This window comes from Citrus clementina, unplaced genomic scaffold, assembly GCF_000493195.1.
Source record: "Citrus clementina cultivar Clemenules unplaced genomic scaffold, Citrus_clementina_v1.0 scaffold_7, whole genome shotgun sequence".
In the NCBI taxonomy this organism is placed as follows: Eukaryota; Viridiplantae; Streptophyta; class Magnoliopsida; order Sapindales; family Rutaceae; genus Citrus; species Citrus x clementina.
Window position 1 is genome coordinate 7,805,127 of NW_006262075.1, and position 24,681 is coordinate 7,829,807.

General features: G+C 34.7%; 1 protein-coding gene across 2 annotated transcripts; it reads right to left on the reverse strand.

Moving 5' to 3' along the window:
* Positions 1-2,871: 2,871 nt before the first annotated feature.
* On the reverse strand, positions 2,872-24,264 carry LOC18037544 (subtilisin-like protease SBT1.5). 2 transcript variants are annotated; one of them, XM_024180389.1, is made up of 2 exons: positions 21,906-24,264; positions 2,872-3,006 (listed from the first exon to the last, which is right to left on the reverse strand). In XM_024180389.1, the coding sequence occupies exons 1-2, from the start codon at positions 24,120-24,122 to the stop codon at positions 2,887-2,889; spliced, it is 2,337 nt and encodes a 778-aa protein (XP_024036157.1). In that variant the 5' UTR covers positions 24,123-24,264; the 3' UTR covers positions 2,872-2,886. The 2 variants fall into 2 exon arrangements, with proteins under 2 accessions (XP_024036157.1, XP_006426785.1); XM_006426722.2 differs by lacking the exon at positions 2,872-3,006 and adding an exon at positions 21,485-21,649 and having other exon boundaries at positions 21,781-24,263.
* Between the last annotated feature and the right edge of the window lie 417 nt (positions 24,265-24,681).

Below are 24,681 nucleotides of genomic sequence, written 5' to 3' on the forward strand. Positions count from 1 at the left end.
TAAAAAAAAAAATAAAAATCTTGATTCTTTTTAAAATTTAAAATTTACCTGGATTTTAGTATAAATTAATCAATGGTGTTATTTGTTTTTGATTAATTTTTCCGGATCTAGATGAGGATTATTTTTGTATATATAAATTGCGTTTGTTTTTTAACTTAATGACTTAAAGTGACTTAACTTAATTAATTAAGTTAATTAGAAGTGTTTGTTTTTATAATTTAATGAAATTTTTTAGATAATTTTGACTTAATAAAATAAGCTAATTTTTTTAGCTTTTTATGTAATAGAGAAATCTGAATTAAGTCAATTACTTACTAATGTAAAAAATATTCATGTTTTATAATTTATTTTTTATGTCTATCCCAAAATTCACCCATAGATATTTACCCCACTTAAAAATATCCATGTTTTTTCTTTCTTACATTATATACGATAAAATTTGAAATTTATGGTATTTTATATATTAAAATTTTAAAATAATTATGTATTCACTTGAATATAATTTTACTTATAAATATTAAAATATTGTGGTATTTAATATATTATTTATTTGACATTCAAATTTAATATGGATACAAATGTAAAATTACATATTTTCAGTTTTTTAAGTTGAAAAAAACAAACAACTTAATACTTATTTTTCGAGATACAGACGATAAAACAAACATATTATTCAGATTCAGACATTCAGGCCTATTCAGATTTATTCAGATTTAAGACAAAAAAACAAACGCCACATGTAGATTATTTTCTTAAATCAAATTAGAGATCACCAAAGAGTATCTGACTACTTAAGTGAAAAGGTCTTCAAATACAAACAAGTAGATTAATTTTATATCATCTTAAGATTTTGAAAGACAAAACCAAAATTGTTTCTCATTGAAAAAATTCATTAACTTGTCAATTAATGGTGCTACCTTTCAATTAATGATATACAAATTATGCATTGACAAAGATGACCATTTTTTATTATAGGAAATTTAATGAAGAATGCGCTATGTTTTCCCCTATATTTGTGCTTTATTTTTGTTAGAAAATTCCAAGTTGAAACACAGCCATTAGAATATTCTAATGTTCAATGTTTCTATCCATTGCCCAAACTTTTACTTTTAAAAAATTTGTTAACACTATTATTAATATTGTTGTTGCAGCTAAACACACCACCAAACAAGTTGTTATTAATTAATTAATTAATTCTAATGAAATATCATATCCCCGTCATATTTTCGTCTTCCAAATCACATCATGCTATTTGCCATTCTACTCATATAATTAAGATTTTGATTATTAGTCAATCGGCAACACGGGCATTCTAAATTCTTTTTTCATTTTTTATTTTTCCAAATGTTTTGGTGAAAATTTTGATATGACCTATGAGCGATGGTGATCCCTAGGGAGTAGAAGAAGGTGGAAAGCTCGTGGTGTACACGCTTCACATTGATACAATTTGTCACATTAATTAAATTTGAATATTTTTTTGTTGTTATGTGGAGATAATTCCTGGGTTCCATTATTTTTTGAACGTCAAGTGGACAAGTTGGTGGAATAGCTGTTGCTCACACAAACGTCTGTTACGAAAGCAAAATCAATTTGTGTTGACCTTTTCATAAAAACCCAACCGAAAAAACAAAAAATCGTGTTGACCAATTGCTGCCTAATTTTGACCGATCGAATTGAACGTCTGTGATCCAGAGGCTACGCGACTGCTCATTAAAGACATGCGATTTCTTTCTCGTGCACCCTCGATTGTCTGATGTTGAAGAAAGATCATGAAGTCAAGATTTTTTAATTTGATTTATTAAATTTCACCCTACGCCGGCGCACATATAATGTCATGTGCCCATCTCGTTCAAGATTTTCTTTTATTTTATTTATTTTTTGGTGCAACTGCTAACCAGGAAACTCGTAATTTATTTTTGCTTTTGAATATACTTTCTAATTTTGTTACGGCTTCAACAACGAAGGTACAAGATTATGCTTATCTATTTTGCAAAAGTGGAAGATACTCATTTCATAATATTTTACATGTATGTTAAAAATTTTTATTACAAAGTAATCACTTGATTAGTCCACCAAATGATTATTAGCTATTAAGAACAAGTTGTTAACCTAACGGAAATACTATATTTTATATGGTTACAAAGCGTAGGCTACCGTGGTTTTGAACGTTTGCTTGTTTTTTATGATGGTATTATTAGTTGGAGCTTACTAATATATATATATATATATATATAAAGCAAACAGATCCGGTGCTCAGCTGAGTTTGTGTTGAGCACCGGATCAATGGTCATCAATTGTCTAATGTGGGCTCCAAACAATTGCTGACCATTGATCTAATGCTCAGTACAAGCTCAGCTGAGCACCGGATCCTGATCTATATATAAAATTATTTTTTTAATGTGGATATTTTTTTTTAATACGGATACGTTGTTAGTTATGCAGTTTAATAGAATTAAAAACCGACTCTATTAAAAGTTTGTCCAAGAAAAATAAGGACATCCACAAATAATTATATATTATTATGCCAACAAATAATTTATGGCAGTATTCATTGTGAAGGATTATGTCATTATCATGCATACGCTGAAAGAGAAAAAGGAAAATGAATGAAGGCATCAAGTATATATCACAGTGTACTGTCTATGAAAGTAACAACCAAGCCAATACCAGGACCACCTTCACTCTTATCACAAGATGAGATGTACATGTTGAATATGGAAATATTGATAGAGATTAACAAAAATTACAGTTGAATATAAGTATGGAATGCTTTGTTGTGTCATTTATTTGAAGGATTCATATGTGACCCAAATTTGCCAACATTTAGAAGGACTCAAATGTTGAAATAGTTTGAACAAAAGTTAAAGGCCGCGAGTAAAAGTAAGATCATAATCTTGCATGCATTGTCACGACAATGGGACTAGTGGCATTGTGCTTCCCATCTGACCATACTATTTTACCACCCTTCATGCTTGAGCTCCCGGGGGAGAGCTTAACTGCCGTTGCCTCAACGTCCTTCACGGCTGTAGATCATACAATGATTGGGGAAAAAAGAAAAAAAATATATTTCATACACAAGAAGCACAACCCAATCATAAAGAGAAGCGAATTTCATAAAGAACTCCCATCATTAATGATAGAACACACTTGCAACCAAATTGGATAACTTTAAATACCATCATCAACATCGTGCAGTCACGCAATTCTATGTACAACAAGAAATCCATTGTTTTCCATTACAAGATCAGAAAAATGAATTTTCCCATGATCTATAACTGCAACACACTAAAAACCCAAACAAATGACAAAGAGATAACTGACAAAATTACTGCCAAATGGTTACACAAAAAGGTAGATCAAGTGATAATTTTATCTACTCTTAAGATCCCAGAACCGAAAATTTCAACCATTTCACATAAAACAAAATATAGTAAAAAAAAAAAAAAGAGGAAAAATTTAAGCTTCCATTTTACAAAGCTAAGCAACAGAAACCTCTGATCCAACCAATATAATAGATCATGTCAATATATGCTTGATTTGACTGACCAAGCAAACTAGTGAACAATCTATGCAAGTCTGGACATCCCATCTATCTAAACAAAGAAGAAAAAATTCCAAGAAAGAACATCTCTAAAATATGATCATCAGAATTATCGATCGAACATCTGCATCACAAAACTAACTTCCAACGGCACAAATTAAAAATGTCAATTCAAAGACAAAAGAAAAGCTTGATTGGAACAAATGATCCACAAACCACGATCAAAAGCCAACAAGGACTTTAAACGCCAACCCAACAAGAAACTTCTTTTATACAAAACAAAAATCAGAACTTTAGATGACAATCAGCGCCAAGTCATAAAAATTTATTTTTACCCCTAAAATAAAGACGAAGGAAAATGAAGATCAATATATCACATTAGATCAAAGCATCTACTCAAATTCCATAACTTGTTAAAAATTAAAAAAGAAAAACAGAAAATAAGCTACCAAAAAAAAAAATATTACTACAATTATTTAATCTAACTTTGAAATTTTTTTCTTAATCTTAATTTTTTTTCCAAAGATGATTAATAAAATTTTTCTTCTTTCTTGGTGCAGGATTAGCTAAATTAAAAAACTTGGAAGCGTTGGATTTGAGTGATAATTATATTATACACGGTTCTTTAGAAGGTAATTTTTTTAATTAAACAATTTGCATAGTTAATTTTCATTCAATATTTACCATATTATTTAATTAAACAATTTAGATGAGAGTGACCTAGCTATTATTGACAAAATTTATATTTTTTTAACAAGATTAGCAAATTTGACAAACCTGCAAGTGTTGGATTTAAGCGATAATGAAAATTTGACAACGCTAGGTAAGCCACGACGTCTGAGATAAGAAGCAAATTAAGAATTAATGTTTATCAAGTGCACGGATTACATACAATGCTTTTGAATGTAATATTTTCATTCAAAAGCATTGGATCTTCGTGATTGTGGAATAACTACAATTCAAGGTCTACAACAATTTACTTCCTATTAATGTCGAATTTAGAAAAAGTTTTCGACAGCCCTCACTTTTTAGTGTTTTTAAAGTATTATTGATAAATGTATATAACAACCCAAAGATTATAAACTTTTTTTAAAATTTATAGACTTAATTCTTCTATTCCTCTATTTTTTTCCAAAATAAATAAAGCAGGATTAGCCAATTTGTCAAAATAGTATAAGCTTATCCGTAACATGGCCAAGTAATATTTGAATTTTCGTAAATAGTTTAATTATTTAAAAAATAGTTAAATTGAAAAGATTGGAAGCATTGTATTTGAGTGACAATAATATAAACGGTTCTTTAGAAAGCCAAGGTAAAATTTTTAAATAAATGGCTTACATAAATTTGAGTGGCTTAACTAGCGCTGCCAAATTTTCATTATCGCTTAAATTCAACACTTGCAGGTTTGTCAAATTTACTAATCTTATTAAAAATATATAAATTTTGTCAATAATAATTAGGTCACTCTCATCTAAATTGTTTAATTAAATAATATGATAAATATTGAATGAAAATTAACTGTGCAAATTATTTAATTAAAAAAATTACCTTCTAAAGAACCATGTATAATATAATTATCACTCAAATCCAACGCTTCCAAGTTTTTTAATTTCGATGACCTCTTCAGCTACGGCCAGAGATACTCCGCAGTCAGCTTCTTTGGCCGGCCCGGCACAGTAGGCGGGATGTAGTCCGCAACGATAGCACCTCCACACATGGTTAAGGGTTTCTCGTTTCTTCTGGTTTGTTCAGGGACTAAAGAGAAAAGATTTTTAGAAGAGAATGGGTTAAATGTAAAATTTGCTTTTGTTGGCTTGAGAGAGTTTTGGATTCTTTAGTGTCTACTGATGAGGTTCAAGGGTTGGCGGAGGGTAGACGGCTTTATATTGTAGAGAGATGTTATTAGACTATTTTAACCTCGAGTGGCGCGGTAATTACATTTTGGTTCAAGAGCTACACCAAAACCGACTAAATGCCATGAACGATAACACAAATTTTTTCTTTTTAATTTTTTATACCCTGATCATGTATGTACTCTTGATAATCTTGGTAGCAAACTCATGTTATTGATAGGAGATGACTTCAAATTTCAATTATTAATATCTAGTATTACAAAATGAGTGCGATTCACACAAGAGTATGTATTATACTTAAAAATGATATTATCCATGAGATTTTATAACGTTTATACAAATTGAAAATATTATTTGAGATCATAACAATCATATATTTTAAATTTATTTATTGACTATTATGTGATCTGAACATTTAAAAATAATTAATTTTACAAACTTCACTTTACCTAAATAATCTTATTTTTATTGTTCTCGCCTTCATGTGATAGCATGAATTACATGTTGACTTAACAATTAGTATTCTTGATTTCATTATTTTGACCTAATTTAGTGATGGCAAGAATTATATTATGGTTTAACGATAATGATATTTTAGAATAATAATATTAGTATTCTTATTATTAATTTTAAATTTTTATCTAACAACAATATCTTGTGACATTATAATGTTCATGCATTTAAAATCCATTTATGAGGATGTTATGTGATCCTTTCAGGTGTAAACAAATGCATTAATAAAAGTAATTTTATTATTATTACTATTATTATTTTAAATAATTTAACAATAAAACAAAACATGCTTGAGTTATAGCATATGTCTTATTTTGTACTAAGGGATTTGCAAAAACTACTCATCTATAAAATTACTTCACTTGTAAGATTTATTTCCATACTTAAAAATATTGAAACAAGTATTTAATTAATTGTTCAACAAGAGAAGAGATGATTCGGTTGAAGTGGGTGGTGGGTGAGATGAAGGACAGTACCTGCGATAAAATGGCAAAAGTGAAAAGTTATTGAAATGAAGAGGGTAAAAATGGGAATTCAGGCGGAAACATTTTTTGACAATTTTGGGCTTGATTAAAAAGGGAGCTAATTACAATTGGGGGGCCGGTGAGGGTTGGAGCCGTGTGGGTCTGGTGAGAGAATGGCGTCATGTGGTTCGTTTTGATGGGAGTTACCGCATTTGCGCTCTGCGAGTCTGCATGGACTACACTTGCACAAATTTTCATCATCATTTTTTTTTCTCAATCTTTTAATTCCTTTCCGTAATGGGCCTCCCAATGAAGATTTTGTTATTTATGTCATAATAATACAACAATTATAATTTCTCCTTTTCAAAAATAGTTATTTGTTGAAGTTATTGGGAGTTCACGATAATGATACATACTAATTGGGGTTATTTTATTTGGCAAATTATATGAGCTACCAATTAGTGGTGGTTTAAAATCCGGAAGCGCTATCAATGCATGAGAAATCTTATATAAACAAGTAACCGTAAAATTTGGTCTAAGGTTAGGTTGAAGAGATTTGAAATTAGGCTTTTTTTTTGGGCATATTTAATCACATGTGATTCTTGGTGGTTTCCTGTAAACCATTTTTACTAGTTCTAAAAGCATGTGGATTGTCTTTGTGGCTACCTAATTCTATGAGGTGGTGAGCCAAATTGACTGCACAAAAATTTCCGCAAAATCACCTAACTTGTATTCTATTCACTATGTTTCAGGAAGTGGTTCACTCCATGCGTAGGAAAACTGGTAAAAGAGGGCTCATGACTATTAAGGTGGATCTCGAGAAGGCGTATGATCGGCTGAACTGGTCTTTTATTTTTGAAACTCTTCAACAGATGAGGCTCCTGATTCACTTATCTCGACTCATCATGGAATGTGCTACCTCAGCTACCATGAACATTTTGTGGAATGGTGAGGTAACTGAGGAGTTTTATCCGGGAAGAGGTATTCGACAGGGTGACCCTCTATCTTTGTATATATTTGTGCTCTGCATCGAGCGTTTGGGCCACAGAATATCCCAAGCTGTGGTGGATGGAAGTTGGAAACCAATTCGGTTGGTTAAACATGGCACTCCCCTTACCCACCTTTTTTTTGCTGACGATTTGCTCTTATTTGCAGAAGCTTCAATTGATCAAGCTTATATTATTGATGCGGTTTTGGAGAACTACTGTCGAAGTTCTTAATCAAAGGTTAATAAAGTGAAAACTACAATTTTCTTTTCGAAGAATGTTGCTTTAAGAGAGGCAAAGCTCATTGGTGTTGCCTTGGGGATTTCGATTACTCATGACTTAGGAAGCTACCTTGGAGTGCCGTTACTTCATTCAAGGGTGAATAAAGCCACTTACCAATCTATTTTAGACAAGGTGGACATGAGGCTCAGTGGCTGGAATGCGGCTCATTTATCATTTGCTGGTCGTGTTACTTTGGCACAATCGGTGATTCAAGCTATGCCAATTTATGCAATGCGAACGACCATGCTTCCTTCATCGGTGCGCCATAGAATTGATAAGTGCTGCCGTAGATTTATTTGGGATGGGAAGTCGAAGAGTCACAAGATGTGCATGGTGGGCTGGGATAAAATTTGCTTGCCAAAATCACGTAGTGGCTTGGGTTTTAAAAATTTAGAGGTGATGAATCATGCCTTGTTGATGAAGATTAGTTGGGGCATTATTTCCAACTCGAATACGTTGTGGGTGAGGGTTCTCTGTTCCAAATATGTATTGGACCCATGCAATTTGCCGTCTTTCCTCCCTGACAAACAAGGATCGTGTATCTGGTCTGCTATAAGGAAAACGTGGGATGCAACCATCTATGGAGCTCGCTGGGTAGTGTGTAATAGTGCTAGAATTCAACTCTGGCTGGACTGTTGGGTGACGAAATATGAACCTTTGATTCGCCTAGCTCTCCAACCGATTCCTCAGGTCTCTCTCAATGCCACTGTCAGTGAATTTACTAATGAACATGGTGGCTGGAGATGGTCGAACTTTGAACTCTTGTTGCCCCTTTTTATTCTTATGCAGATTGCTTCTATCATGCCTCCTGCTCCGCATCTTGGTCCTGATAGACTTTATTGGTGTTTCAATCTAAGAGGGATGTTCACTTTTCGATCCGCTTATGAGTCTCTATGCCATCATAACTTGGACGCTCAAGATAAAGTATGGAACTTGCCATGGTCTTGGAAAGGGCCCCAATCTATAAAGCTCTTTATTTGGCAGATTTTGAATGGCAAATTGAAGACCCACAGTGAGCTCAATAGGCGTAATATTCCCGTTTCTAATGTTTGTGTTAGGTGTGGGGTTTTGGCTGAGGACATTCTTCATGCTGTGAGAGATTGTAGTTGCATTAAGAATCTATGGCTTCGACTTGTTCCAGCCTGTCATCAACTCTCTTTCTTCTAATCTAACTTACGTGCATGGGTTGATGCCAACATGCAAAACAAGTGGAGAATTGATTTTGATCTTCCTTGGGATTGTATTTTTGGAGTGGCTATTTGAAGGTTATGGTTTTGGCGGAATCACTTTATTATGGTTGGGAATTTGGTAGATAGCAAGACAATATATTCGGATATTATGGCTAGAGCCAGTGAGATTCATAGAATTAATAACTCTCATCTTAGCCAACAACCAAGACGTAAGGAGATTTTTATTGGTAGGTTGCCTCCTCCATGGCCTTGGTGTAAGTTGAACACAGATGGTTCCTGTAAAAATACAGGAGAAGCTGGAGCGAGTGGGGTTATTCGCGATTCTTTTGGCAACTGGATCTCAGGTTTTAGTATGAATATTGGGGAAAGCTCAGTGATTATGGCTGAACTTTGGGGCATGTATCAAGGATTATCCCTTGCCTGAAATGCTGGCATCAGACATCTCTTGGTGGAAGTAGACAACCTCTGTGTAACTCAGATGATCTCTCAGTAGGTGGTCGTGCCTAATGTTTTCTATGCGTTAGTGGTGGCAATTCGTGATTTTTTTAACAGGAATTGGCAGATTTATATCTCGCATATCTATCGTGAAGCGAACTCAGTTGCATATTTCATGGCAAATATGGCTCACTTAGTACCACATGATTTACATTTATTCTTTAACCCGTCTGTGAGTATTTATTCTATTATTTCGCAAGATATGTTTGGGGTTTGTCAACCCCGCCTTGTTCATGTCTAGCTCGTCTTGATGAGCCCCTTTTAATAAAAAAAATTGTTTATTTCCAATTAGAATACAAATTCTCTCTCTCTCTCTCTCTCTAGTTTTGGTCAAATTACAACATCGATTTACAAATATTTCTCACTTTAATTTGTTATCCAACTCAACTTGAGTGAAATTTTCCTACTGTTATCTATAGTAAAACATTTAAATAAGAATATTTAGTAATAAAAAAATGTGGCCCCAACTTGAGACTAGTTATAATTAGGAATAAACTCTACATTATAATAAGTTATATTTTTTTGTAGGTCTCGTCTTAAATAAACTTACCTCCACATAATAATAATATTTCACAAATATATGTCATGTTCCATTGAATAATTAAGCTGGAACAAAATATCTTTTTAAAGTTTCTTGGAACAATGATTTGTTCTTTAAAGCTGCAACCACATCTTTCAACTTGCGGGTATGCATTAATTGGTCAGCATAGGCATCTTCTTGTTGAATCTAAAATATTTATAATTTCTCAAGTATGTTTGTAGCTTATTGGCATGAAACTTTTGTGTATTTATGTACTGTCATCTTTAGGATTATCCCCTTTCTCTTCTTATCTAATTATATCAACAATTTCTTCTTCAATTAAAGCATACCCAACTTATTGTTCACTTGGATGATTGATGAAGACATTAATATCCAATTGATTATTAATACATGACATAATTTACCTCTATATCACTTGCATTAGGAATAATTAAGTAAAGATAATAATTTTTGTACTATACTTCTATTGAGTTATAGTCTCCTTATAAGAATAAATTTCTCTAGTTTCAATAATATGACTATAAAGAGATTTTACTGTACTTATATTTGGCTACAAAATTTCACTAATGTAGTACTTTTTTTTTAAATAGAAGCTTTACTAATAGAGCTACTTCAGAGATAACCTTCCAATTACATGGATCGAAATTGTAAAAAAGTAGATATAAATGAACGTGATTGACTTGTTAAATAGTCGACATAATATTTTATGTTGGGTAAAAATGTTTGATTAATTCCTGTATTATTAAAAATACCTCAAAATATTCATGTCTTTAAATTATTGACACACTGCCATTAATTTTTGTTCCATTTAACTTACTTTTATAATATTGTAGCATTCCTTTTTTTTGACATTAATAAAAAGAAAAAAAATTAAATTATCAATTTAATTCTAAAAAATAAAAACAAAAAAATATATATATTAATTTTTGTGGAACACTCAATTGAGGAGTTAATATATATATATATATTATTAATGTTAATATATTATAAAGGTAATTTATAAAAGATAAAAAATAACGGCATTGACATGGGTGTCAATAATTTGATAATAAAGATGTTTTGAGATATTTTAAAAAACATAAAACTAAACAGGCACTAATATCGTATTATAGAAAATAAACGAATTTTTACTCTATGTCATGTGAGAAAGAATCTCCCTTGTTGGAAGAGAAAAGTATTTTACCATGGCTACTGGGGCAAAATGGCAACATTGTGAAATCAATAAAGAAAAGAGGGTTGATTAATTAATTAAGAAAAGAAGAAATGCCGCACTTGCTGGAATCTTCCGCAAGATGTGACGTCTTACCAAGAGTTAATCCAACAAAAAATGGAGTGAGGGAATGTGAAGAAAGGTAAATGGTGAAAATTCGTCTTTTGCCAAATAAATAAATAATAAAGGTGAAAAAGAGGTGCATGCATTAGAATCTGGCTTTACGCAGGGAACATCGAGAGAGTTGCGAAAACGACAAAAAGAAAATGAATTGGAAAATTTCAAAAAGCAAAAACTTGTATTTTTTATATATGGGTTAATTTTGTCCTACCCCCAAATGTTTCAACATTTTTCACCGCATCCTTAAATGTTTCAACAATACTCAGTCCACACCTAAATCTGTTATTTTAACCGTTTATTCTAACGGTCAAAGGGTAAATTTGGAAATTTATATTTTAAATATTATTTGATGATGATAAATTAAATTTATTTGATAATTTATTTGATGGAATTATTATTAATTACCTTTAAATAAAAATTTTTAATGTAAACATTAATTATTAAATTAACATTTTATCTCATTTTATTTTTCTTTAATTCAAGATAAGGGGTATTTCGGACATTTACTTAAATTTCAAATAGCTCTGTTAAACATAACGGTCAAATTAACGGAATTGAGTGTGGAGTGAGCATTGTCGAAACACATGGGTGCGTGGCGAAAAATGTTGAAACATTTGGGGGTAGGACAAAATTAACCCTTTATATATTTATTTATTTTCTTTTTTTACTTCTTTTGGAAGGTAAAAAACACGTTTCTGTTTAATCGCCCACTTGCATGTTGCTTCTGGCCGTATTAATATCTATCAGAGGAAATAATGCTTCCACTGACCCCGCAACTTAATTTTGGCAATTAAAAATAAAAATCTATCTGGATTTTTAGTATAAATTAATCAATGGGGTTATTTGTTTATTAGTTGTGTTGTTTTTTTCTCAAGGTGCTTCAGTAATCTATCTAGATCAAGATGAGGATTATTAATTTTCTATACATCGGTTTAGTGTAGATTATTTTCTTAATCCAAATTAGAGATCGTCAAAGAGTATCGGACTACTTAAGCGAAAAAGCCTTCAAATAAAAACAAGTGGGTTAATTTCATATCATTTTAAGATTTTTAGTATCATTATAGGAAATTTGATGAAGACTGCACTATGCTTTCCCCCCTTATTTTGTGCCTTACTTTTGTTATAAAATTCCAAGTTGAAACACAGTTTATTATAACATTCTAATGTTCAATGTTTCTATCCATTGCCCAAACTTTTAGTTTTAAAAAATTGTTAACACTATCAATAGTCTTTTGGTCCAATGAGAGAAGTCTTACATTTATAAAGTTGAGTGTAAGGGCATTATAGAGGTTAATTTAAGTACTCACTCAATTATCAACTAATTGAGTGAAGACAGTATCTCCCTTATGAAATGTGAGTGAAATATGTACCACTCGAATATTATAAAGAGTTTAAAGTATTTGAACAAGTGCTTCAGTGGGTTAATATATGGCGGTAATTCCAGTTGTTTAGTACGATTGTATATAACAGAATTCAAAAAAAAAAATTGTTAACACTTTTATTGTTGTTGTAGTAGCTTAACACGCCACCAAACAAGTTGTAATTGATTAACTAATTCTAATGAAATATCATACCCCCGACATATTTTCGTCTTCCAAATCATATTATGCTATTTGCCATTCTACTTATAATTAAGATTTTGATTATTAGTTAATCGGCAAAATGGGCATTCTAAATTCTTTTTTTTATTTTTTATTTTTCCAAATGTTTTGGTGAAAATTTTGACATGACCTATGAGCGATGATGATCCCTAGGAGTAGAAGAAGGTGGAAAGCTTGTGGTGTACACGCTTCACATTGATACAATTTGTCACATTAATTAAATTTGAATAATTTTTTGTTGTTGTTATGTGCGGATAATTCCTGGGTTCCATTATTTTTTGAACATCAAGTGGACAAGTTGGTGGAATAGTTGTTGCTCACACAAACGTCTGTTACGAAAGCAAAATCAATTTGTGTTGACCTTTTCATATAAACCCAACCGAAAAAACAAAAAATCGTGTTGACCAATTGCTGCCTAATTTTGACTGATCGAATTGAACGTCTGTGATCAGTCGATCATGAACCAAAACAGAGGTCACGCCACTGCTCATTAAAGACATGCGATTTCTTTCTCGTGGACCATCGATTGTGTGATGTTGAAGAATGATCATAAAGTCAAGATTTTTTTTAATTTAATTTATTAAAATTTGACCCATACAGAATTAAAAAAAAAAATGTTTGGATTTAGCTCTTATTTAAGACTTGCAAATAGTTTATACAAATTTTATAAGCAAATGGAGGTTGAAGTAGAATTATGAAAAGTTGGAAAATGGAGATATAATTGGATAGATATTAATAAAATAAAAGCTTAATGGAAGTATGGAATACTTTTTTGTATTGTGACCGATATTTGCCAACATTTAAGACTTCAAATATTGTAATAGTTTTTTTATCTAAAAAGTGGAGCGATTGAGAAAGTTAAATTAACTATTAACCCTATTTTTTAAAATTTAAATTTAATTAAATAATCAAATAAAATTATTTAAAAATTACTTGAAATATTAAAATAATTTGTACAATTGTTAATGTGACAAGTGAAAGTACGATCATAATGTTGCTATATAATTATTTGCCAAATAAAAATTCAGGGGAAAATATTTCATTTTTCTCTAGTGGGTATGGGACACTCCTATAAAGAAAATATACTACGTATTTAAAAGTATTTTTCTTTCTTTACTCTGATTGGATGGTTTTAAAATAAGTGTGTGTGTATTGGACGCCGGCGCACATATAGTGTGATATGCCTATCTCGTTCAAGCTTTTCTTTTTATTTATTTATTCATTGGTGCAACTGCTAACCAATAAACTCGTAATTTGTTTTTGCTTTTGAATATACTTTCTAATTTTGTTACGGCTTCAACAACGAAGGTACAAGATTATGCAAAAGTGGAAGATACTCATTTTATAATATTTTATATGTATGTCAAATTTTTTTATTACAAAATAATCACTTGATTAGTCCACCAAATGATTATTAGCTATTAAGAGCAAGTTGTAAACCTAACGGACATACTATATTTTATATGGTTTCAAATCGAAGGCTACCGTGGTTTTGAACGTTTTCTTGTTTTTGATGGCGGTATTATTAGTTGGAGCTTACTAATCTCTATGAATTTATATATAAAATCATTCATAGTATTTTTATTTTTATTTTAATACAAACGCGTTGTTAGTCACACAGTTTAATAATATTAAAAACTGATTCGATTAAAAGTGTATCCTAAAAAAATGAGGACGTGCGCAAGACTATATATATATATGGGAAAATTATCGTGCATATGCCAACAAATAATTTATGGCAGAATTCATTGTGAAGGATTATGTCATTATCATGCATACGCTGAAAAGAGAAGAAGGAAAATGAATGAAGGCATCAAGTATATATCACAGTGTACTATCTATGAAAGTAACAACCAAGCCAATAGCCAGGACCACCTTCACTCTTATCACAAGATGAGATGTACATGTTGAATATGGAAATATTGATAAGAGATTAATAAAAATTAAAGTTGAATATAAATATGGAATGCTTTGCTGTGTCATTTATTTGAAGGATTCATATGTGACTCAAAATTTGCCAACATTTAGAAGGACTCAAATGTTCGAAATAGTTTAAATAAAAGTTAAAGGCGGCGAGTAAAAGTAGGGTCCGGCTACGGTGCAACGGTGATACAGTATTACCATTGCATTCAGTCGTTAGATCCACTTAGATGAATGGATCCAGTGAGATCTAACGGCTGGGTGCAATGGTAGTACCGTATCACCGTTGCACCATAACTTTCTCCGTAAAAGTAAGAACATAATCTTGCTTGCTATATAATTTATTTGCCAAATAAAAATTCGGGAGAGACAATATTGATGCGTGCACAGATAACGAGGTACGCTCATCTCACATAAATAAGCTTTTCTACTTTGTGGTGCTAAACCAGGAAACTTCTGTTTTTTAAATTTCCTTTTGATAAAAATTTCCAAATTTGCTTGGGCTCCTCCAACAAAGAAGTTGCAAGATTATGCTTAGCCGGTGTGCCCAAGTGAAAGATACCCATGACATAATATTTGGAATAGAGTTCTAAATTTAATCTACACAAATTAATTTAGTCTAAATTTATTCGTTAGATAAAAATATAAACAATAAAAATTATCATGTGGGTAAAGAGTTAATTAATTTAATTAACTAAAGTGTCATATTTTATACAAAAGTATATTACTGTGTTTTTGCTCATATTTTAACATGTGTCAAAACGTAATAAGATAAATTTCAGATTTTCCTTCATAAAATAATAATTTTCAAGATACCCTTAAAACCATCATAAACTTTAACTAAATCCCATTTTTATTCAAAATAAAAGATAAGAAAAAATGAGCGTAGGTTGATGAAATTTTTTTTGATGTAATCTTTTTTTAATAACAAAAATAAGAATAATTTGAGGTTTACAATAGTTTAGAAATATTTTGAAAATGATCATTTATTTAGGAGGGTAATTCGAAATTAGTCTTTATTTAAAAAGTAACCATTTGTTAAAATTTAGTACAAGTTGTCAACCTAATGGACATACTATATTTTATATAACTAGCAACTGTTTAGAGAATGAAATAGGGTGACCAAAATAAAGGTGTTTGCTCATACATTATAGTACTCTCCTCTAGAGTAAAAGCGAGCAAATGGTTGAGCAGATCATCTCGACCAGGATGTTATTGGTCATCTCGACTAGAATAATATGTGGTGACCTCGAGCACATCACCTCGACCAGGATGTTATTGGTCACCTCGACCAGGAAGTTACCAAAAAGCACGATTCAGTCAAAACATTTTCTCCGAAATATTAGGGACCATATTCTTAGTGGGCTGAAAATTAGTTGTTTTCTTGAGAATCCTAGGGGAGAGGATAAAAACCGCTATAGTTTCCTATAAAAAGGGGAAAGGGGTCTTGGAGCTCTCTCTCTCTCTAAGCAACTGAACCCATTGGACATTTCTCTCTCTCTACCACTGAGAAATTTCTCTCTCGCCTGTGATTTCTTTAAGATTGATTATTTCAAATTCTTTTCCTTTAAATTTACTTAAAAGCTTTTTGTTTCAAGCAATCATAATTAAGCCACATGAATTGTGGTATGGGTTTTTCCAAGTAAGACCCGAATCACTGACTTGAGCGTCGGAGGGTTCTCGTCGGAAAAACTTCCGGCACCTCCTGACTGTTGGTTGTGTTCACAGGCTCACAGATCGTCTGCTCATAGGTTATCTGCTCATGGATCGTCTGCTCATAGGTTGTCTGCTCATGGATCGTCTGCTCATGGGTTATCTGCTCATGGATCGTCTGCTCATGGTGCTAACTAATCATCAGCTTCCCTACAAATAAATTTAATGATGATGCATGGATCTGAGATTTGACAAACTCATCCGGATTTCGACATCAACATTTGGCGCCGTCTGTGGGAACCGGTACGAGAAGCCAATTTTTTGTTTCTATCAATTTTCATCTAGTCGAAGCAAATCAGAATGTTACATTGCATAAATGGATGAGCTTGCTTAAACAAGGAAGCAAAAACCTTAAAGGAGAGCATATTGAAAGCACACGTTTGTAAAAATCAGAACAGGTCAGAAGTTTAATTTTTATTTACAAGCAATTTTTTCATGAAAATTTAATTATTTCTCTAAATTCTGCTATGTGAGATGAGGATACCTTATATTCATTAAATTGATTGTGCTCATACTAGGGCTGACGGGGTAACTTAGTTAACTTGATTTCTTGAAAGTTACTTAATATGAGAATGATTTAAGAAAAGAGAGCTAGGCTAGCGTTGAGAAGTCAATCAAAGTTTACTAATAAGGCGTGCAAAGGCTCCAAAGTCTCAAAGCTTGTTTTACGGCGAGACTGGTAGCAAGCATGCCAGGATCTGCTCGATCAAGCGAAGGTGAGCAGACCACTAAAGTTCCAAAAAGTTTCCAAGGCATGCAAAGGCTCACCAAGTCTCAAAGCCTGTTTATGGCGAGGCCAGAAGCCAAGCGTGCCAGGATCTGCTCGATCAAGCGAAGGTGAGCAGACCACTAAAGTTCCAAAAAGTTTCCAAGGCATGCAAAGGCTCACCAAGTCTCAAAGCCTGTTTATGGCGAGGCCAGAAGCCAAGCGTGCCAGGATCTGCTCGACCACGAGAAGGCGAGCAGACTCCCAAGCATCGAAGAACTTTTAAGGCATGCAAAGGCTCACCAAGTCTCAAAGCCTGTTTATGGCGAGACCAGAAGCCAAGCGTGCCAGGATCTGCTCGACCACGAGAAGGGGAGCAGAATCCCAAGCATTGAAGAATTTACTAAGGCATGCAAAGGCTCACCAAGTCTCAAAGCCTGTTTATGGCGAGACCAGAAGCCAAGCGTGCCAGAATCTGCTCGACCACGAGAAGGCGAGCAAAATCCCAAGCATTGAAGAATTTACCAAGGCATGCAAAGGCTCACCAAGTCTAAAAGCCTGTTTATGGCGAGACCAGAAGCCAAGCGTGCCAGAATTTGCTCGACCACGAGAAGGCGAGCAGAATCCCAAGCATTGAAGAATTTACCAAGGCATGCAAAGGCTCACCAAGTCTCAAAGCCTGTTTATGGCGAGACCAGAAGCCAAGCGTGCCAGGATCTGCTCGACCACGAGAAGGCGAGCAGAATCCCAAGCATCGAAGAACTTCTAAGGCATGCAAAGGCTCACCAAGTCTCAAAGCCTGTTTATGGCGAGACTAGAAGCCAAGCGTGCCAGGATCTGCTCGACCAAGCGAAGGTGAGCAGACTCCCAAGCATTGAAAAGTTTCTAAGGCATGCAAAGGCTCACCAAGTCTCAAAGCCTGTTTATGGCGAGACCAGAAACCAAGCGTGCCAGGATCTGCTCGACCAAGCGAAGGTGAGCAAACTCCCAAGCATTGAAAAGTTTCTAAGGCGTGCAAAGGCTCCAAAGTCTCAAAGCCTATTTTATGGCGAGATAGGAAGCCAAGCATGCCATGATCTGCTCGGCCAAGCGAAGGTGAGCAGACTACCAAAATTCCAAAAATTTTCTAGTACGTGCAAAGGCTCCAAAGTCTCAAAGCCTGTTTTATGGCGAGACAGGAAGCCAAGCATACCAGGATCTGCTCGACCAAGCGAAGGTGAGCAAACCACCAAAGTTTTAAAAATTCCTAAGGCATGCAAAGACTCACCAAGTCTCAAAGCCTATTTTATGGCGAGACCAGAAGCCAAGTGTGCCAGGATCTGCTCAACCAAGCGAAGGTGAGCAAACCACCAAAGTTTCCAGTCTTGATTCGTTTCACTCTTAACACTAGAAACTGGGGGACTGGTGTTTAGAGAATGAAATAGGGTGACCAAGATAAAGGTGTTTGCTCATACACTATCGTGCTCTCCTCCAGAGTAAAAGCGAGCAAATGGTTGAGCAGATCATCTCGACCAGGATGTTATTGGTCACCTCGACCAGAATAATATGTGGTGACCTCGAGCACATCACCTCGACCAGGATGTTATTGGTCACCTCGACCAGGAAGTTACCAGAAAGCATGATTCAGTCAAAACATTTTCTCCGAAATATTAGGGACCATATTCTTAGTGGGCTGAAAATTAGTTGTTTTCTTGAGAATCCTAGGGGAGATGATAAAAACCGCTATAGTTTCCTATAAAAAGGGGAAAAGGGTCTTGGAGCTCTCTCTCTCTCTCTCTAAGCAACTGAACCCATTGGATATTTTTCTCTCTCTACCACTGAGAAATTTCTCTCTCGCCTGTGATTTCTTTAAGATTGATTATTTCAAATTCTTTTCCTTTAAATTTACTTAAAAGCTTTTTGTTTCAAGCAATCATAATTAAGCCACATGAATTGTGGTATGGGTTTTTCCAAGTAAGACCCGAATCACTGACTTGAGCGTCGGAGGGTTCTCGCCGGAAAAACTTCCGGCACCTCCTGACTGTTGGTTGTGTTCACAGGCTCACAGATCGTCTGCTCATAGGTTATCTGCTCATGGATCGTCTGCTCATAGGTTGTCTGCTCATGGATCGTCTGCTCATGGATTGTCTGCTCATGGGTTATCTGCTCATGGATCGTCTGCTCATGGTGCTAACTAATCATCAGCTTCCCACCAAACAAATTTAATGATGATGCATGGATCTGAGATTTGACAAACTCATCCGGATTTCGGCATCAACAGCAACAAATCGTAGGCTATCGTGGTTTTGAAAGTTTTCTTGTTTTTGATGGTAGCATCAGTTTATTAACTTCCAATGAAACAAGATTTATAGACTAATTTCATGGAGAATAGTGAAGCTCCAATGATACATCAAAAACAAGAAAACATTCAAAACCGCGGTGGCATATATACCAAGAAATTATTTGTGAAGCGGTGATATCTAGCTATTCATTTGGAAGGATTATATATATGTCATTGTCATGCAACAAGCAAGCAGATAAGGAAATAGGGAAACGAATGAAGCCATCGGCTATATATATATATATATATATTATATCATGCGGGTACCTAATGCCTTGGGTCATAATTTTTTTGGTCCTTCGAGAGGTTCACGATAGTTGCAGCCATATAATGAGGTTAAATGCCAACAGAATATATGTAGTGACGAAAATGAAATGACTGCGTACCATTTTTCTGAAGCTGTGTTGTGATGTGGCTTGCTTTTTCGTGGGTTTGCAATTTCTGCCTTCTTCCTTGCAGCTATGATCACAATTACATTCAGCCTGCCCTGCCATTTGGCCCACGAAAAGACTGTTGGTCTCCAATGGGGATCTTTTCTGTAGGCCCATTATATTTTATTTTTTGGATAGTAAAAGGCCCATTAAATTTAAAATTGTATTTTCTTTCTTTTTCTTTTTCTTTTTCTTTTGTTTTTTTGTTTTTTTGGGACAAATACGGCCATCCACAGATCCAATAAAATCTTTACTATGAACATGTGAGAGAGAGAATATAACAAATGTGACATGATTCTATTGAGCTGAATGAGCAAATTAGAATTGTCTTATCTAAGGCTCTCTCCCCTCTGGCCCTCTTTCATGTATTACAACAAACTAAAAGGATTAGGTCATGAAAATTTAGAAAATTGTTATGTACAATGGAATTTAAATTCATTAATTCAGTGCCTTGTTAAATAATACTTAACTTAATCTTTTACCACGCGTCTATTCATAGTATTACCGTGCAAACTATTACTTTTTTCAAATCTAATTATTATCAATCACAATATTATAAAGAGACTCATAAAACTTAACTCAGTATTGAATCTAAATCGATACTAACTGGTTCAAAAATGTCATTTGTAGCTTGAAGACATGTGACTGCAAATTTGGTTGAATTGATTGTGGAAACCTGACTTGGCCCGCTATCGAACCTTGTAAAGAGCTGATCAAATTTCTTAACCTTTTTTTTTCCCCCCTTTAAACATAGAGTAATGATACAGTTACAAACTCTTGTACAAACTTATTTTGTACAAATTGACGTGGCATTAATTCATTGGTTGAATGAAAATATAAATTAATAAAAATAAATCATGTGGGCCAAGTGATATTTAATTCAACCAATCTTATCATGCCACATCAGTTTGTACAAAATAAATTTGTACAAGAATTTATGGCTGTATCATTACTCTTAAACATATGAATACTGATAAAAACCGCGTTCATGAAAGAAGATAGGAACGAGAGACATCATGATTATGATGAGGCCTAGTGGAACAGACAAAGCCAGCTTAGATTCTTAGAATCATGGCCCATGGCTGTAAAGCAACGCGTTAATTTTCCTGCTAATTTGTCTTCCTCAACAATTAATATTGATGATGTCCTGCAGTCAGTACTGAACATAAAAGATTCTTGATCGACATCCCATAACACATAATCAAGCTTTCAACTTCGTTCCGAATCTTCTAAAACTCGATTACCGGGATATGATATTCATGTTCATATATACATAATCATTACATTAATGTTCTAATCCAGATTTAAGGTTAGCCCAAAATCCTCTGTTTTTTTCTTGGAAGCACATGGGTATACCCCCAGAACTAGTACAACATTAATTAAATGCAAAAAATAAAAATGTGGAAAAGAAAAGAGACATTCATTTGAGTCAAGTTACCCCACATTATTTTTGTCTTAATGATTGCCTTTAGTTTGTAAAGCACATTCAGACTTTTGATAGAATATCAACCTGCCCCACGTGCTTTCAGCAAGTCACCACCAACAAGCCATAAACAAAGCAGAATTAGTTGAAGATTCAACACACAGTAATTTTAAAATATGAAAAAGAGAGACCTTTTTCATTACTCTCGACATTGTCTTAACACACACAGGATTTTTGTTTACACAACCATTTTTGATTCTTCACCTTACAACAAAACATATATTAAGATACAAAGTACATCTTCATCCCAAGCTTCTTTTTTCACTCCACCAGCAGCTTTCTGAAATAGAAAACACCCACAAATACATTCTCATTATACATTTATATAGACCATAATTAGGAGATGATTCATAATAATCCTATATAATAAGATAGGCAAAATTCCTAAAACCGGGAAAAACCCTATGATACCAAAACTAGAGAGGTTGCTGCATTGTCACGACTATGGGACTAGTGACATTGTGCTTCCCATCTGACCATACTATTTTACCACTCTTCATGCTTGAGCTCCCGGGGGAGAGCTTAACTGCCGTTGCTTCAACTCTAACCAGAAAGTTCAATTTCTGTCCCACCCGCCTAAACACAAGCTTCTCCGGCTGCACTGTCACTGTCATGCCACTGGGTGGCCTGATTGTAACTTTGTAAGCCGAATTAGGATCTCCGACGTTAGTCACCGTCCTAATGAAATGCGTAGACATCTTATGCTTGCCGTATTGTTGAAACACTGCAGACAATGAAGGGTAATTCAAATTCCCAACATGACCAGCTCTTGTTGCTCCGCTGCAATCTGCTTTTCTCCTAGTGATCACTTGAATATTATTAACCGTGTAATTTGAATTGCACAAGAAATTCACATAATCATATGAAGTCAAATCATAAATCAGCCCAGGATTCATTGCCTTTTGGGGGTGAACATGACCAGCTCCAAAATCTAACGCAGTGGAAGTATTCCCAGTAGACTCATCAATCATCGTCTCACCCCGATTATCAACTGTATAAGCAGTTGTCATCAATGCAGACCTTATTGCTGCAGGGCTCCAATCAGGGTGTGCCGCCTTTAACAGAGCAGCAAGCCCAGAAACATGTGGGCAAGCCATAGAAGTTCCTGAAAGTATATTAAACTCAGTTTTACGCTTATCAGTGGGAATTCCGGAAGGTCCAACTTTATCTGGCCAAGCTGCAAGTATATTCAAGCCAGGAGCAATCACATCAGGCTTCAAAATCTCAGGAGTCTCTGGATTAGGCCCCCTAGCAGAAAAAGAAGCCACAACTGGAGCTGGCCTCACATTAACTCGAGTCCCCTTAAAAACAATCGTAGCTGTAGCCGGTGACTTAGACTTCTCAGCCGACATAATATACTTCCTAATCTCATCCCCCGAAGCTGCACCAACAGAGGTAGCAGGCAAAACATGACAATCAGCCACTAATCCTTCACCGTCAAATACCCCATTCGCCAAAATCATCCCAACTCCACCAGCCTTCTTCACTACCTCACCTTTAGCAGGTCTTGAATTAATCCCTCTATCACACACAACAATTTTCCCTCTTACGAAAGCAGGGTCCAATGACCCTTCTAAACACAGAGAAGCCGAATAACCATCGCCAGATTCACTCCCAGCATAAACCAAAGAGTACATCTGATCCTTCTTCAAACCCGGCCCGCTATAAACACTAACCCCGGGAATAATTTTCCCATTACCCAAATGAACATCAGCCGGGAAATCTCTATCAATAGTACCAGCTCCCACAGTGGTGACCCAAGGAGCAACATTAGTGACAGTCAAGCCACCAGGGCCACCATTACCAGCAGATGCAGACACAAAAACACCATGATCAGAAGCACCAAAAGCAGCAATAGCTATAGCATCCAAGAAATAAGGAACAACAACACCGCCAACACTCAACGAAACAACATCAACACCATCCGAAACAGCACTATCAAAAGCAGCTAAAATATCAGAATCGTAACAGCCAGCATTCCAACACACTTTATAAACAGCAAGTCTCGCTTTAGGAGCCATACCAGCAGCAACACCACTTGCATAACCCAAAGTAGAGGCCGGAGACACGTACCTGCCGGCGGCGATAGACGCCGTGTGAGTACCATGGCCGTCCGAATCTCGGGGAGACCGAAACTCAGTGGTCTCGTTCATTTTGCCGTTAGTAGACTCGTAACCCTGGGAAAAGAACCGGGCGCCAATGAGTTTACGGTTGCAGCTGGTAGCGGGGAAGTCGTTGGTTGTAACGCATTGGCCTTTCCATTTGCGGGGCACAGGGCCGAGATCTCGGTCGTTGAAGCTTTGTCTTTCGGGCCAGACGCCGGTGTCAATGACGCCGATGACAAGGTCAGAGCCGAAGTCGGATTCTTTCAAGAGGAGGCCGGCGCTGTCCGAGGAGGATTTTAAGCCGAGGAACTGAGGGGAGCGAGTGGTGTGCAGGTGGCGGACCTGTTCGGAGAAAACGGCGAGGACGTGGGGTAAGGTTTTGAGGCGGAGGGCTTCAGAAGGGGTGAGCTTAGCGGAGAAGCCATGGAAAACGGTGTCGTAAGTGTGGAGGAGAGTGGCGGAGGCGGAACTGAGAGAGGACTCGTACCAGTGCTTGTGGGTTGGGAAAATGGAGGGCTTTGCGTCGTACTGGACTTTGATAATGAATGTTTTCGGGGTTTCAGCTTCATTTTTATTAGTTGAAGGTGAGGAAGATGAAGGTGAAGTAGTAGTGCAGAGGAGGAAGAACAGGAGAAGAAGAGAAGACATTGCTTGGTGTGGTTTGTTGAGGAAGACGAGTGAGGTTTGGTTTGAACTTCGAAGTGAAGTGCATTAAAAAGAAGAGATATGAGTGAGTGTCAGTCAGTGGTTCACTTCACTGTGTTTGTGGGGTGCCATTTTCAAGTTGGAGGGTGACTCTGAGTTTTTGTTCTTTTCAATTTATTAATCTAATAATATTGCATTATTAGATAATGTTAAATTTTAATGATTGATTCAAAAATACCTTTGAGGAAAAGGAAAAATCAAATCAAATCAAAACTAATATACTTTTGCTTATTCTGATTGGACTGGATGGCATATACTCAGGTAGGATAAATTTTTTAATATCTTTGAAGTATTATATAGTTATGCAATAAGTGAATAACATATCAATATATGTATACTTATTTTAAAAAATCAACATGCAAATAGTAATTATCTAAGATTTAACTACATGTATTACACATGTATTCTAAAATTCTTCCCTTAATTAAATTTTGAACTATTCTTTTATTTTTATTTATTAATTATGAATCACCATATTTATTAAGGAGAAATAAGATAAATG

Bases quoted from the DNA above. Each gene is read 5' to 3' on its own strand.
- LOC18037544 (XM_024180389.1), bottom strand. From the start codon at position 24,122: ATGTCTTCTCTTCTTCTCCTGTTCTTCCTCCTCTGCACTACTACTTCA. The intron at 3,007-21,905 runs GCAACGGCAGTT...AAGGACGTTGAG, and splicing joins ACTTTCTGGTTAGAGTTGAA to GCAACGGCAGTTAAGCTCTC.